Genomic DNA, 16,561 nt, shown 5'->3' with positions numbered 1-16,561 from the left:
GGAATAAAAGTTATACATAGCAAAATTTGATTCTTCAAATGTTGAAACAATTTTTGTAAAATCACGAATTAAAAAAGGAAAGGGGTTTTCTCTCTCATTAGTTATAATTATTTCATATCAGATTATTATAAAGATTAATGTGAATAATGTTATTTCTGTGTATTATTAATTTACCAAGTTACTGTATTATCCATGTTTTTGATTAACAACAAACAATAAAATAAATTTTTCCAGCGCGCTGAAAAATATTAAAACGAGCGATCGAAGCCCTCGCACCGTCTAGTGGTGCCTCTCGCGGAATAATCAAACGTTGAAAATATAAACAAGAGCAAGAGCAACATTGCAGTAGTTGCACTACAATCCTTCGTTACAGTCGCAATCAAAGATTATTACATTTTCATTGCAATTCGCTGATTTGGCTGCCGAAATCTTGTGAGTGCTATGGGCTGGATTTGCAAACGTTATCGTTGAAATTGTGAAAAATTACAACAGGTTTGTATAAAATGCTTCTTTTGCAGGCCTTGACAGATGAAAGCAGCATAGCAACCTAGATTATAATATTATACATTTCAGCTTGCTTTGTGCCCCTGCCCAGATATTGAACACAAAGCATTTTTGGTGGTCCGTTTTTCTTTTCATCAATGAGCTTTTTGTGTACGAAAATTGGGACAAACGATTTAAATGTTATTACGATCCCTCTCACTAATTGTTCGACGTTGAACGTGATTGCTCTTTGCCAATTTAAGTTTATTTTTTCATTTTTGGTGAACAAACTAAAATGTTTGTTCACAGTCCTTTATTAATAGAATTTGGGCTCGCAAAATTTTGGACCCAAAAATTTTCTTTGCTTTTCCTAATGGGTGGTTCTGACAATGAGATAGGCTTGCCACCTCATGTGTGTCACCTCAATTTTAATCTGGAACACAAGAAGTATGAGAGTGAGGGTTAGGTGACAAGTAGTCTATCTGAGACCCACCCAATATGATACACGAAGTGGTGGTAAAAATATGTATTCTTTAAATGTCGAGAATTTTGAAAAAATCTTAAATAATTTAATAATATCTCTTTTGACATATATATTCATTAAATGATAAATCAATTAAGTTTTAACTACATTAAAGTGAAAAAATTAATTAATTTTTTCTGTTGCAGAAATGTCTGGAGAAAGCAGCAGTAGCAGCAGCAGTAATAGTGGCAGTGCAGAAGCGCCAAGTTATCAATCCTTGGGCGTGCAGCACAATTGCCGCTTCCACCCAAATCACGGGGAAAATGTGAATCTCATTGAGGATGGAGTGGTCGCGAGGCGGGACAGCAGCTTTGCTAATGCCCTCACCTTCAGCGCTTCTCCCATTCTCCCTGGAGAGCTGTTTCTCGTAGAAATCGAATGCAACGAACAGGGATGGAGTGGATTTCTCAGACTTGGACTCACGCAACTTAATCCAGAGAGTGAGTCAACTGATTGTTACGTTTTATGTTTTTAAACGCTTTTGTATTCATGTCAATTTATTTCTGATTCAGAAATAAAATTGATCTCCAGAGAAAAGTGTTGTGCTTTTTAAAAGAGTTATATTTTTTATCTCTTCATATGGCATTAATTTAAAAATTTATCTTTCATGCTTACGAGGGAAAGGGAAGTTATTCTAAGCAACAAATAATTTTTGAGAAACCTAACATAGATTAGTTTAGGGTTGAGGGACCCAAAATCATAAGGCCGAAGATAGTTTTTTTCAGAAGACCAGGTTTGCAAATTCAAAAGGCCAAATGGTATAAATGGCCCACCTTTGCAGAAGTACAATTTTTTACTATATTTTGCATAAGTCTGAAAATCGATGAGTTACATGTGTTTAATATGTTCAATTATAATTTCAAAATTCAACACATCTTTTAGCCTAAAATGGAGGCTTAACATACAACTTACTCTGGTCTTCTGAATTCAGGAATCTAAAGACGATTCGGGCGTCTGCAAAAAATACTTTCGGCCTTACGATTACGATTTCAGGTACCTTAGACACTCCTTATTTTTTTATTCGTGTACCAACAAAAGTTCAACAATTTTTTCGATTTTGGCTGCCCAAAAAATGACATGGAATATTTCCAAATTTTTCAGCAATCCACCCGCTGCCACAGTATGCACTACCAGATTTGACAAAGATGGGGCAAACTTGGGTATATGGAATCACTAAATATAGAAATTACGTTTATCAGGGTGAGGACGCGCACGCTGAAAACCGAGAAAACGAGAATGACGACAGACAGGAATACTCGCAGTCCTCAGTTTTAGGTATTTATTGGTTTTGATTGCTGTCTCCCTTTTTGAATGAGAATTGAGATCAAAATTTGAATTTCAATATCCTTTTAGGCGTTCGGGGTGACACAGTATTCACCGCCAAAGGCCCTGTTAAGATGAGTATGTTGTTGCCATCGCCAGTGATGTCCCGCGGCCCTTGTCCCACTGACGAGGGCTCCAGAGTTGGTCTGATCTATGTTCCTCGAACCCCTGAATACGCTGACATGCACTTCATCATAAACGGTGAAGACCAGGGGCCTTGCTGCCGGACAATCCCCTACCGGTCAGGGCCGCTCTATGCTGTCATCGACATCTATGGCTCAACCAAACAAGTCCGACTACTACAACTCTATCAAGGAGGTAAGCTCTATTTTGAACTTTATGGTTAATGGAAATTAAAAATATATATTTGAGATGAAGAAATAAAAGTTTGAATGGATTTCAAGGAATGGACAGTTAGAATTGAAATGCAACAAAAATATTTGGTCTGATAAACTTTTGCGTACTTGTTGCAGTGCCAAGTTTGCTGAACATCTGCCGGGAAGTTATATTACAAACTATTTCGAACGTAGCCGTCAACAGGTTGCCGATTCCTCCTGCATTAAAGGATTTCCTCCGCTACAGGATATAATAAGCTAGAAAGGAAAATCTTTACCTGATTTAATCATTGCATTTATTTTTCATTATCTTAAAAACTATTATGCTTCAATGCAATCTGATATGATTTAATATTGTTAATTACCGCCAAGAACAAGGATCGCTGCACGATTTTTATAATTTTAAATTATTTTAAGTATACTATTTTTATAATTGGGTCTGATGGAACGGCCAAACGAAATATATTTGAATAATACCTGAAGTAGCTATGAAATCTTTTGGCGTAATTTTATTACTCAACCTTTATACTTGAAACATCAAAGATTTTTTCATCACAAAACGGAAACTTACAGATCTTTGATATAAACTATGAACCTCTGATTAACATGGACGGCCAGGGGATTTGGTTATGAATTCCAAGTCAGAAGGAGCTGGACATAAGATTGTCATCAAAATGTAATTTCAATCGGCATTGCTCCTTCTTTCCTTACAATAGTTATGACTAGTGTTTGTTCAGAAAGTAGTCTAAAATTGACACAAAGCTCTCTGAAGTGACAAAAAGGCTGTCTGGACATCTGAAAATGATTCTTGTAGCACAAGAATTGATGCAGACTTCTTACAAGTACCAATCAATATCTAAATTAAATTTCTATCGTCTAAACAGATCTTAACATTAAGTTTCAAAATGTCTTAAAAATCAATAGGAATTCACAGTGGTTCCAGTTTCTCAGCACATAATAATTGCAATTCTGCACAAATGAAAATGGAATAAATGCACTTTTGTTCTTAACTAAGAGTTTGGTCTTGAAAAACAAGACCTAACCCAGCTGTAGCAATTGATCAGGAATGTGCGTTTCTATTCTCAGTGAGCTTAGCAACAACCATTAACTCGAACAACAACTATTTTTTGCTCTACTTGTGCGGGGTGGCCGAACGACCTCGGCCCAAATCTGGCACCAGACTTGTGGCCGAGTCTAGCTTCCGTGCTTCGTGCTCAAGCAGCATAGAGTCCAAGCTCGGGTCGTGCGCCACCGTGTGCAGCGAGTCCCCGAGCGCTTGCCGCAGCTGCTGCATCTCCCGCCCGGCCCTAGAGCTGCGCAAAACATACAGCTGCCTCCTCTTCACCTCCTGGCTGAGTTGTTCGCGTAGCAGCTGGATCTGCGCATCGGATTAAAGTATTATTTTTTGCATAGGGGAATCGGTGCAAGGTTTTACCTGATTCTCCAGCTTGATGACCTGCTGCCTGTGCGATTGCTCTCTGTTGTCCAGCATTCGCTCCGCTTGCTGCTGAGAGCTCCTTAGTCGCTCCAATTCCGACGAGTGGTCGAGCATCGAAGCTTGGTGCACTCTACTTCGTGAGAACTCAGCGTCTTTGTCTGAAAGCTGATTCTCTAGGTGCCGAATTCGCATTTTTAGCTCTCTAATTTCGTGCTCGTGCTCCAGATCTGACGATTCATGGCCAGCGGTCCCTTCAAATGTTCTGGACGTTGTTTTTGACCGATCTAGACTCCTCTCCAGTTGACGCACCTGAAACGCACCGAAATTTGAATCTAGTGACAATTTGGACGAGATGGCCACTCACCTTGTCAATCAGAGCATCAGCTTTGGCTTTGTATTCCATCTTTTCCCTCTGCGCGGTCTGCAACTGCCGTAGCGCCTCCTCGTCCCGCTCCGCCACCTCTTTGTTATTTGGCCAGCTGGACAGTCTAAGTTGTGTTTCCAAACTTGAGCGCTTTAACTCGCTGTTCGAGAGCTCAGACTGCAGCCTCTGGATCTGCTCATTAAGCTGTGATTGAGCACGCCGCAAGTCGGTGGCCGCACCCTGCGAGGATTCCAGCTTTTCTACCAGAACTCGCTTTTCATTTTCACTGTTCTGCAAGCTTTTCTGAATCTGGAAATAAAAATAATTTAATTCCAGAGTGATTTTCCGCCATTTATTGTAACCTGTTTAAGCTTTTCGCCGGCGTTTTGAGATGAGCTGGCTGTGTCCATCAACGTCCTCTGCAAATCTTTGATTTCTGTTCTCAAGTCCCTGTCAGTTGTCGCAGCTTGCTCCAAGGAAATATTGAGCTGGTCGATAGTTGTTTTCAGAGAAGCGCATCGCTCTTCAAGACTGGCTATAGTCCTGGATTGCGCTTCTGCTTTATCTTGTAATTTCTGAAGGGGAAAGGTTCAGGTAAATATTTGAATCCCAACCTAACGTGCTGTCTTATTACTTGGCAGTGATTATCCTTCTCTTGGATCATCATTTGCAACCTCTGCAAGTCTCCTTCCATGGACATTCTTTGGAGCTCAAGTTTGGTGCCTCGCGATTCACTTCTGGCCAACTCCTCTTGCAAATTCCGCTTATCCTGATCGAGTCTATTTATAGCTTGACGGAACCTCTCAATTTTTTCCTGATGCCAACAATTTCAGTACTTTTTTCATAATAAAACTAGATAAATATTACATCTGTTTGATTTTTATCCTCCTGTCCACTTTGCAAGTTCAGTTCTAGGGACGTAATTCGCTCCCTCATAACCAACAGCTCTTCTGACTTTTGTTGAAGAGCGTCAGTCTAGTTATTAAAATGTTCATAGATTATTTCCCTCATCACTAATAGCAAAAAAATACCTGGGCTGCGATGGAAATGTCTTTCTGGCCTAGTTTTGACACCAGTTTACTCTTCTCATCCTGGAGACTTCTGATGGTCTGCATTGCGTTTGTAAGCCGAGAGTCGCCCTTACCTTGGGCATCAATTGCGTCCTTCAACTGCTTTTGAGCAGCACTTACCTGCCCCTTGAAGTCATCCTGTAGAGCCCCAAAAAATGTATGATATCCCAGCTACCAAGATGTATCATATGTATGATTACCCTTTCTCTTTCAATTTGGGCGACCTGTTGCATGAGCGAGCGAACTCCTTTCCGCACCACTTCTGGGTCCACGTCGATCATTTCGGTGGCTCCCTTTTCCTCAGCCTCCCTCGACCTGTGGTAACGAGCAGGACTCCATCTTCTGGATGGGCTTGAGAGGCGGTAAGGAAGCGTCACACTTCCATCTAGCTGGATTCCAGCAATCCTTCTCAGTGTAGATCCAACGCTGCTAAGCCTTTGCTCTGTTTCTTTTTTCACAGCTTCCAAGTTGCTTAGTTGCCCTTCCAAAGCCTTCACCCTGCCCTCCGAACCACCAAGCTTGGCCTAATACGTAGACAATAAGTATTAGTTGTATTTATATCAAGAATTATTTCAATTTACCTTGAGCTCCTGAATTTGCTGGGTCGCGTCAGCAAGACAGACCTCAATGTTGTGCTTCTGATCTTCTAGTTTCCGTTCACGCACCCTTCCATCTTCAATTCTGGCCAACAAAGCCTGTTCGTTTCCACGCCACCTCTCTTCCTCCTCTGCTGCTCTGGAACGAATCCTAGACAATTCCTGCCTGCTCATTTCCAGGCCGTTGCCCAGCTCCATCATCTAGATAGTTTTTTAAATTGGATTTTTAGGTCTATATTTTATTTTTAAAGAGTAACTTGCCTGCTTTCGAAGCTGGTGCATTTCTTGCTGGGCTCGCTCCTTTTCTTCAGACTCGTTTGCCAGCCTGGAGGTGAGCTCATTGTGCTCTTGCGTCAATTGTGAATGAGCTGACTCCAACTTTTGTTTTTCTTCTTTAATTGTGGATAACTGTTGACCAGTGAGGAGAGCAGCATTTTCAACGTCTCGCAATTGCAACTGGAGTCTAGTTCTCTCAGTGTCCAAGCCAGTTTTCGAGTCCTCCAAAACTGCAGCAAGTTAAAAATTAAATGATCCCTGAACGTGAAGTTAAACTTACTACTTATCTTCTGGAAGGAATCCTCCAACGCCCTGAGTTGCTCCCGCTTTTCAGTCTCAACGCGTTTCACTTGCTCGCGAAGATCTTTGTTTGTCATACCGTACTTGTCCTTTTCACAATTACTCTCGGCCAATTGACGCCTCACATCATTTAGATCCTTCTTTAAGGAATCGTTCAAGTTTTCCACTGCGTTCAAATGAGAAATTGGTACCTGCTGCGCACATACAATAATTCTTACATTCTTTCAGTTTGAAATTAGTTTCTTGAAGTTCAGATTGCAAATTTTCGGATCGGTCCTCCACCAGGTGCAGTTGAACTCTGATTTCATCGCACTCACTTTGAGCAGAGTCTCTTTCTTTTTTAGTTTCAGAGATGCGTGCCTCCATGTGGTTCTTTTCATCCTCTGTCCGTTGTCTGAGAAAATAATATTTTCACATTTGGCGATTTATGTTTTGTATTTGACTCTCACTTTAAATCTTCAAACTTTGCCTTGATTTTGGCGAGCTCATCCCTCAGCTGGTTCATCACGGCCCTGTCTTGCTCAGCCTTGGAAACTGCTTCTCGTTTGGTCCTTTCCAGAATGCCTGACTCCTCCTCAAGTTCTTTTTTCATGTGGACAAGTCGCTCCTGCAGGGCTTGGATATCATGGTGAGCTAAAATCTAATATGCTAAATCTGCCGATTTAAACAAATGTGGGCTCAAACCAAGCAGTAAAGCTTGCTGCTTGTCGTTCTCAGCCCGCAGGAGACTCTCTTCGTGCTGCTGAATGAGTGCCTCCATGTGCGCCTGCAGCTCTTCAATTCTATTTATCAGCTGGCTTGTTTCGTGCTCCTTCTCGCTCTCCAATTGTTGAATCGCCTGCTGCATTCTCTTCTCTAAAGACTGTTTGACTTGCTCCTGAAATATCCAATTTAGAGGAAAGTGATGGTAGAGAAAAAATCCAGTACCCGCTCCTCTGTGAGCTTTCTTGCAGTTTCTTCGCTGTGCTTCTTGAGATTGGCCATTGTCTCCTTGTACTCGGCGTCTTTTCCACCCATTTGCTGCAGGAGGTTTGACTTGGTTTCACGCAAGTTCCGTTGTGTGTTTTCCAGCTCAGACTGTAGCCTTGCCACCTGCCCTTTGAGACTCTCTTGCGTCACCAGCAGTGCTTGTATTTCTTTCTCCAAAGTCACGCCTCTGACTTCTGAAGCCTCCAGACTGCTTTGAGCGTCGAAAAGCACTGCTTCCAAAGCCTCTTTCTCGCTCCTGAGTGCTGCGTGTTGTTCGTGTAATCTTTGGAGCTCCTTTTCTGTCGCCTCAAGCAATACCTAAAATTTTCAATGTTGAGTTTTGTTGCTTAAAATTAGATAATATTGGAATTAACCTGTGTTTCTTCCTTATCTTTCACCAGCACATTCATTTCTCTGTTCAGCCTAGCATTAGTTTCATTTGCTTGCTCCAGTCGTTGCCTAACTCTCTGAACCTCCTCATTCAGTTCTTCTTTTTGTCGTGCGAGGATTGGTATTTGCTTGGAAAGTTCTGTGCGTTCTCGCGCCACTTGTAAAAGCTCAATGTTTATCTAATAATAAAAGGGAATGAGGAATGCCAGCTGCAATAAGCAAGAATAATCAACCTTTTCTTTCTCCATTTCTCCGTACTTGATTTTCTCGTGCAATGACAATTTTTCTGATTCCAAATCAAGTCGAGTTTGCTCTGCCTGAAGGAGCTCCTTTCGCAGCGACTCAATATCATTTTGATGGTCAGTGCATTGAGTTTTCAGGTTACTGTTCTCGTCCAAAAGCTAAGAAAAGTCTCATGAATTTCGAACATTCCCATTTAATGAAAACCAACCTTTCTGATGTCATCTTGCTGACGTGTCTTGTCCTGCACGTGACTTTTATTTATGTTGTCCAATTTAACAAGGGCTTCGTGAGCATCTGATCTTTCAAGGAGAGCTTGATCCAGTTCCATTTCAAGGGCGCCTGTGGATTGAACGATCAGAAAGTAAAACACTCAGTATTCATAAAAATTACTTTTGCTCTTTTCGAGAAGAGATATGTCACTCTCAGAGTCTAACTTCTGCTGCTCCAGGACATCCTTGGCAAGGTAGAGTTTGTTGAGCTCCTCTCTGGCGTTGATAAGATCCTCGCGTATTCTCCCGCACCTTTCAACCTCTGCTTTCAAGTTTGCCTCCCTGATTTCTGAATCTCGATTCATGCGCTCGACGTCATCCCTCAGGATCATTTTGTCGTTTTCTAGCCTCTCAGCCCACTTTTGTAATTTGGCATTTGCTTTTTGAGCTTTTTCCAGATCTGAATTCAAACTATCCATCTATAATTCAGATTAGTGTGAGGTACAATAATTGTCAATGCGTTTTAGCATTTAAAAATTTGTACCTTCCCCTTGAGCTCAATGAGATTCCGTTCCAGCTTGTTTTTGTCACTTCTGAGATTTTCAACATTCTTTTGAAGCGATTCCTTCTCCTGACCAAGCTGATTAGCTAAAGCCTTTGTCGAGTCCAGCTGCTGAGTCAAATCCATGATGTGGTTCTCCAAAGCTTGTCCATTCTCATCTGAAACTTCACACTGGCGTCGGAACAGGAGCAACTGATCTTGAGCAGATTTTAGCTTATTCTGAAAATAAAAATCCTTTATAACAACCCTCTTTAGTTTATGATTGTAAATACATGTAATTCATGGGCCAGAAGTTGGTGTTTGTGCAAAGCTGCTTGGACTGCTGAAATGGTGCTCTCGGCAAAGGCAGGAGATGTTGGGGCTCGCAAAATTTGACCTTTTGGAGAGGTGCTGGAAATTCCAATAGATATATATTTATATTTGTGCCAAAATTAATTTTATTTATGTAACAAATCTTACCGAGGCGGCATATGCGATACAGAAAGGTGCAGGTGACTTGCTGGTTGAACATTCGCATCTGCATTTTTGTTTTCGGCATCTTGCAAAACAGCATGTGCGATATCTCGCAGAGCGTTTTGCAAAAGAGCAAGCTCCTCTTGAGCCCTTTGGACCAGAGCAGCGCCTTGCTCAGCATTGTCACATTTTTCCTCCTAAAATTCATATATTTTAGATAATCCTAGTAAAATTTTCCTAGCCTTCATTCAATAATTACCAAAATTTTCATGTCGTGTAAAAGTGCCTGGATTTGATCATCCTTACTACAGATTTCTGCTTGCGCTGAATCATACATTGACTGCATTTTCATGATTTCACCACGCAAATGAGCAATTTCCTGCTCTTGCTGACGCTGGGTGCTCTCCTACGAAAATTTTTTAAAATAACTTCAGCGTTTCATAAATAATGTTATTACATCTGAACGAGAGCTCCGGTCGTAGTAATTGGCCAAATTTTGACAAGCAGAGCTCATCTCATGGGTTGAGTTAGTCAGTTCGGCGCGCAATTTTGTCAGATCTTGCTCTGTGGTTGATCTAACTTCAACAAAAGCTCGTTTCATCGACATAACATCACGCCACAAATTCAGAAGTCGGTTATGCTCTGCAGAGTAGTACTCATTGAAAGTCTAAAATATGGAGCCAGAGAGGAAATAAAACATTTTTAGGGAAAAATGGTTTGTTGACCTGTTCCTCTTCTTTCCACTCGTCCTCTTTGATGATTAACTCATCCCTCAAATGCTCCCAATCAGTTGTTAATTTTTGCAGATCAGAAGATAATGTGTCATTTGACAAGTAGCTTTCCTCTAGTTGTTCCCTCAGACGCATATTTCTACGCAAATTCAATTGAAGTTACAGATAGATAATAAAATAAAAAACATACTTTCTCTTCTCTTCCTCCAAACGGCGCAACGCCGAGTCAAGATCGTGGATTGTCTCATCCCTGACATCGCCAGTGCTTGCTGACAAGTAATGCTGTGACGAGTCAAGTGATTTTGGACCTGAATATCCTCTTAGTCCTAGATCGGAATCAGGAACGTTCTCGAGAGCTTGAGTTTCGAGATCCGAGCATTTTTGTTTGTATTGAAGGACCTAAAATAATGGCAACGGTAGGGCACATTAAAATATTATGAATGAAATGTTTGAAAGAAATTAAACTGCGTGAAACTTTTTTAAGAGTAAAAAATGCGCAAAATATTTCAAATAAAAATCTCCCACTCTATTTTCCGAGAGTCATTTATTTATTATATTATTTTTTCTGAATGGAGGGAATTATTTAACCATAGGGTAGATTGTTTTTACTAGCTGTAAACTGATTCTAAGTTGGAATGCTGTCCAAAAGAAGAGTTACCTTAGCTTGGAGCCTGCTGACAAGAGCAGCTTGGTGCTGTTGCGCCTGTTTGTAGGTGTCGAGGCGGCGGCGATAGTTGGCAGACTCTTCGTCAAGTCGTCTCTTCAGGCTTTGATTTTCCCTGTGCAGGGTGTCCACCCCGCCATCCACGCCTTCAGGGTCGGCCCCACCTCTTGGCGGTGGTCTCATAGCGCCCTGCAAAGAGCGGAGATGCAGGCATTCAAATCCCTCGTGTAGATTTACACGCACCTTAGTGGCAGGCCTCAGAGGGTATGAACCGCCTGGTCTGCGCTGATCCATCGTTGGACGATACTGCGAACTCAAATCATGAGGCTCCCGAATCGATACTTGCTGAAAATAGGAGCAACTTTTAACAACCAACCATATTTTAGAGGGCGTCTTATTAGCAAAGTTTTAAAAGCCAATTTGCCGCCAGCGTCAAAGTTCTATTTTTGTTTTCTCAGGTCAACTCTGCGTCGAGCGTACTTTGTGAGAAATGCCAGCCTGTGTTTATAATGAACCCCTTTCCCGTTTCAAAGTTTCATATTTTTCTCACGATCAACCGAAGTCACGAAATTCCGGAATTCGAAAAGCGAGGGCGCAATTAGAGGGTGAGTCGGCAGCGAGGCGAGTTCAATTCGAGGAGGGCAGCGCGAAAACGAGTTCCAGCACGAGAGGAAAATCAAATGGAGCAGAAAACTGATCAGCAAAACTAATCAGCAATTTGCACAATCGAAAAGAAATTGCACTCGGCCGAATTGCCCGGGTGTCGGCGATATACTTCGAAACTATTTTTTGGAGCCTTACCCGGACTGGCACAATCAATAGAAATGCTGAGCGAAATCACTCGTTGGGTTTACTCAGCGGCGGTGAACACGCACAAATACTCCGCACTTCTCGCCCGCCGCTCACTGATGCACCCCGGCCGACCTGGAGCCAGCACATTCCATCCCCCAACTTTATCAGGCAATTTCATCTAAACGATTATGGCTCGGTAACGACGAGCCCGCGCGCAGCCCGGCCATTCGCTGGAGGAACTCGCGAAACGTCGGCGGGCAATAAATTTCAAAATTTAGAACCGTTTGTGTGTGTGTACGCGAGCGCTGTAAAAATATGAAAAATATCGCCGGCGCAGCACGCAATACGCGCGCAGGATGGCCTTTTGACATGCATATTTAATGCTGGAAATTCAGTCATGTATTCACTCCCTTTAGCATCTGAATTTCGGTCCTCTCTTTGCGCACACGCCAACTTTTTTTCAGCAGCGCTTAGCAAATGATGATTGTTAAGTATAACAACTGGAATGAAGTCTGCTCCTCGTTTTTATTTAATATTCTAGACAGGCGGCATGACTCGAAATGAGACTTTTTGCTCGAGTGTATTTTCTCGAGGAGAAACGCGATGTGAAAATAGCGCTTTGGTCACGACACACACTACACCGTTTGCCATTCCTTGACAGCTCACACTGCCTCGTTTAATTTTTGCACAGCTACAAACAGACAGCTCCAACTAATTAAATTCAAGAAAATTGTTTTCACACCTAAAAATTCAATTATTGTGGAACTAAACGAAATAAACAATTAGAAACATTTTCAGCCCAAAGCATTTCATGAAAATAATTTTTTAAATTATTAAATTTATAAATTATTTAAATTTCAATCTTGTATGAAAGCGATATCTGATATGAAGCTAATTAACGCGTTTAACAAGAAGAGCTCACCCTGGCCATTTCCGAGGGCTGGTCAGCGGGGTGGACAAGCGGTTCGTTGTGCAGCTCGAAGATCGGGTTGTGCCCAGCTCGGGGCTCAGCCTGCTTGTGCAGCAGCCAGAGCAGATTCGCGTCGGAACGGGGCGGTTCGCAGAGGGGCGCACGCGACCGGGCGGCCACCCCTGCCAGCAAAACGGACCACTCGCCATGGCAACCCATTTTTGTCAATCCCTTTGTTTTTCAATTTATAGCGTAGTCAACTTTTCCAGCCGAGCAACGTCAACCGACTTTCAAAATTATTATTTTACAACTTTGCCGAGCCAAAACTTTCAAGGACTGTTTATGCTTCTCTCCAAGTCTCGTGCTGTGTGCAGCACAGTTGTAAAAAAGTTGCGAAATTATTTGAAATGATTCCGTTGGATGTAGCACTACTTTCTCGCACGAATTCCGAACACCGACTGACGCTAAAAAGCTTTTCGGACCTCATCCCTGAGGTCCGTTTGAATAGGTGCCAGTTTGGCCGATAGTACAGGAATTTCATTCACGACCCGAACAATGGCTTAGCACACAATGGTCGCGAGTAGTAATGTTGACAGCACGCGCTGCGCCCTCATAGCCCATACTGATTAATTCGGCCGAGTAAAAACTTTGCAGTAATTATGCAAATTGGTTCTTAACTTTGTTAATTTTCATAGATACCGCGGGTTAAAATGTAAATAAAAAGTGATAGCAACATAATATCTCTTGAATTGTTAATGATACCTATATGCAACCCGCATGATCCAAATGTTTAGCACATTGCATAAGCCATTAAAGCATAATTTGGAAATATCCTTATCAAAAGTATGCAACCCGCTTGCTGTTACCGTTTAACACATTGCATACATAAATAACGCCTTAATTGTGAGACATTATTATTTGAGTCTACTCTACGTGGAACATAAAATCAGGATGGTCAACTAATAGCGAAAAAATTTAATAACACATATTCGCACTGTACAGCAGCTATTTCGGTCCCGCAGCCTCATCAGCAGCACTTAACCTCCAAAACAAAATTCATGAACGCAGAATTAGCTGCAGAGAATTCTGCATCAGTGATCGGCAAACATGCTTGGCTTTACTAAATGCTGAATAAAATCGAAAACAGAATTCGAGTGGCGAAATTTCGTCAACCCCACCACTCGCCCTCCTTGTTATTTAACCTTCCCTCACAAAAATTCAAAGCTAGTACTGCGGCTGTGAATTTTGTTTTGGACGCTAATTACCCTCTGTTATCAGAAAAAAGGTTTTGTATTTTTATCTGTTGTGTTCTGAATGTGGGGAGATGTGTAGCATAGTTGCTCTGCTGATCCGCAATAAAATCACTTTGAATTTAATTACTGCTGATGAGGCCTGCGGGGCCGAAACAACTGCTGCTTAGTACCAAAACGTGATATATTAAAAAAAAATTCTCAGAATATTCACTAATAGCAGGCCATCTCGATTTAACTTTCCACGCAGATCCGAGTAGAACCATTCAGTTTACTTAATTCAACGATTAACCTGCGTATTTATTTATTTTTCTTAAACCAGTACATAGATATTTCCGATTTTTCCATTTATAATATTCCCTCATGTCGAAATTCATGTTGTACAACAACAACGACAACTGCAGGTGAGCTAACAAAAAACGAATCAAGACGTGCACGTATTCCTGACGTTTTTATTCCCTTTGCATACATTGCTTAAGCAAGTAAGCAACGGCGGCCCGTCCGAACTAATTTAATGCAGCACGCACTCGTGCACGTTCACATTATTTTCTTCCCTTTAGTTGTTTTATATCACTGATGGATTAAGCCCTGGTTGTTGTTTTATTCGGCCGGCGCGATGCATGTCTCCAGGTTTCACCGTGCCAGCTACGAAAATGAGGCTCGATCACAAAATTTAGCCCGCTCTGCCTCTCCGCAGCTTGTGACAAGCGTTGGAATTTTTGCTTCACTTTCATCGGCGGATGCGTGGATGAGTTATGATGGGAAATTTGACATCAGTAAAGTTGTGGTATTAATCACAATATCTTATTATTTTCTTTTAAGAAAAAACGAGCTTTCACGATCTGTAATAAATTGAATTTTGAAATGTGCGTCGCTGGGTAAAAAACATTAAAGGGAAATTAATTAAAATGTAAATCTACTAACAAAGTAAAATCATAATAATTATGCCTCTCGTAGTATTAAATAGTTTATGGCTCCTCAAATTAAGACTTATTATTCAATTAAGAGTGGTGCATCTCCATTCCAGCCACTATGATGATATTACTATGGTGCAGCATAATTATTTATTTACATACTCACTATTATTTACTTTATTGTAAAAATCGAACGAAACAAAATTGAATTGTTTAATTTTAAAAACTTTAACATTTGTAAGAACAGCTAAATTTTTAATTTTGGCAACCATATAACAATGCCAGTTAGTTTCATCCTCTTTAAAAGCTGCAGGAAATCACGGCAGGTACCAATAAAAGCAGGGAACAGGCCAATTACAAGGAACTCAATTAGGCCGCAATAAAGTGTCGCGAATATTCATCTGGAGCATTGAAGGAAAAAGAAGACGGCAGGGGCCGGTGCTGAGCATTAGTTTATGGCTATGTAGCAGTTCGTGCGGTGATAAATGGGCTGGGTATTTATCCATCAGCACACGGACATTGGTATCGCATGCAGAAGGGCGTTTTTTGACTCGCTCCGTACCAGGCACCGCGCGCAGGACGAGCCTATATTATTTTATACACGGGGTGGATTAGATAACGGAGAGAAAGCGCGCACGGGGGTAGCAATCGGCATCACATGCCTACACACACTTCGCCGCCGAAAAACTGACCACACAAGCAAGCCGGGTGTGAACACAAAAAGTGCACACATTTCCTTTTTTCGCGTCTGCACAAATTTAATATATTTTCAGCACGCAAACCTGATTGAGAGCTCATTCTGTTTCTCTATTTTGGAGTATGCTTTCTGTAATTTGTGCTTGTCTGTTTTGAATATAATTTTTAATACTTTCATCGATTTCAGCAAACAATATCCTAGCCATAAATTATCAAATTCGTGACTCTTTTAATTAAAAACCAAAATGATAACATTATTGTAATTTATACTTTCAGAAAATCCCATTGTATTTTTAGCATAGATAAACAACGGATATTGGATAATTTTTTAAGCAATAGTGCTCGCAAGAAAATCAAGATTTCTCTTTGAGCTTTAACATATGTGTAAATAAATGAATTAAAAAAAATCAATTTAGGCACGTTGTTAAGTCATAATGAATGAGTATACTTAAAGAATGGTATAAATTTTCCGATTTATTTTATCATGTAACGATAATTGCATTAACTCAGAAAGATAAAGGCATGAATGAAATAAAATAAAAGTTTTTCGGGGAAAAGCATTATAATTATTAGTAAAATTCTTCCATTGAATGTATGTTATGTCCTCTACATTTAAATTAAATAATTATATTTCTATGACAAAATGTAAGCCCCTAGCAGCTAAGATTACTTACCAGACGATACATTATAATAATAAGACCCAAAATCAACAGATTTACTTAAAAAATGATTTTTCGGCAGAGTTAAGTAGGGCATAAAATGCTCATCAGAGAAAAATAAAAGCATAAAAATATAAAATTTTTCTTTTTACGATTAATAAATGAAACACTGTATTACCTGCGATAATTCTCAAATAAAGCGTTGTATCTCGACGAAGCAATCACAGTTAAATCAATAAAATTCCTAGAATGGCACGTAATTCCGAGAAGATCAATTAAATCAGTCTGATGGGATCGGCATGCACCTGTTTTGTTTACACTGTTCAAAATTGGCGCTTTTCTATTTCCACATCGACCAATGACGTTACGTTTTGAAACATTTACATACGCCCCTTTTTCACCACCATCTGT

General features: G+C 40.8%; 2 protein-coding genes across 3 annotated transcripts; one reads left to right on the top strand and one right to left on the bottom strand.

The window, feature by feature from the left end:
• The first annotated feature begins 308 nt into the window (after positions 1-308).
• On the top strand, positions 309-3,158 carry LOC135934629 (neuralized-like protein 2). 2 transcript variants are annotated; one of them, XM_065476527.1, is made up of 5 exons: positions 309-432; positions 1,153-1,446; positions 2,108-2,281; positions 2,360-2,647; positions 2,803-3,158. In XM_065476527.1, the coding sequence occupies exons 2-5, from the start codon at positions 1,155-1,157 to the stop codon at positions 2,916-2,918; spliced, it is 870 nt and encodes a 289-aa protein (XP_065332599.1). In that variant the 5' UTR covers positions 309-432; positions 1,153-1,154; the 3' UTR covers positions 2,919-3,158. The 2 variants fall into 2 exon arrangements, with proteins under 2 accessions (XP_065332599.1, XP_065332598.1); XM_065476526.1 differs by having other exon boundaries at positions 325-492.
• Root (ciliary rootlet coiled-coil, rootletin) lies at positions 2,944-13,023 on the bottom strand. The gene is made up of 29 exons (XM_065476522.1): positions 12,644-13,023; positions 11,173-11,274; positions 10,924-11,118; positions 10,456-10,664; positions 10,260-10,404; positions 9,992-10,201; positions 9,794-9,940; positions 9,541-9,731; positions 9,354-9,471; positions 9,064-9,300; positions 8,701-8,998; positions 8,519-8,649; positions 8,301-8,468; positions 8,052-8,246; positions 7,636-7,995; positions 7,393-7,585; positions 7,158-7,341; positions 6,927-7,102; positions 6,689-6,874; positions 6,394-6,638; positions 6,118-6,333; positions 5,737-6,060; positions 5,498-5,674; positions 5,334-5,441; positions 5,101-5,280; positions 4,829-5,041; positions 4,467-4,775; positions 4,100-4,411; positions 2,944-4,042 (listed from the first exon to the last, which is right to left on the bottom strand). Exons 1-29 carry the CDS (start codon positions 12,848-12,850, stop codon positions 3,797-3,799), a joined length of 5,982 nt encoding a protein of 1,993 aa, XP_065332594.1. The 5' UTR covers positions 12,851-13,023; the 3' UTR covers positions 2,944-3,796.
• Positions 13,024-16,561: the final 3,538 nt, after the last annotated feature.

The sequence above is a fragment of the Cloeon dipterum genome, chromosome 1 (assembly GCF_949628265.1).
Source record: "Cloeon dipterum chromosome 1, ieCloDipt1.1, whole genome shotgun sequence".
Taxonomy (NCBI): domain Eukaryota; kingdom Metazoa; phylum Arthropoda; class Insecta; order Ephemeroptera; family Baetidae; genus Cloeon; species Cloeon dipterum.
This window is presented reverse-complemented; position numbering and strand designations above follow the sequence as displayed.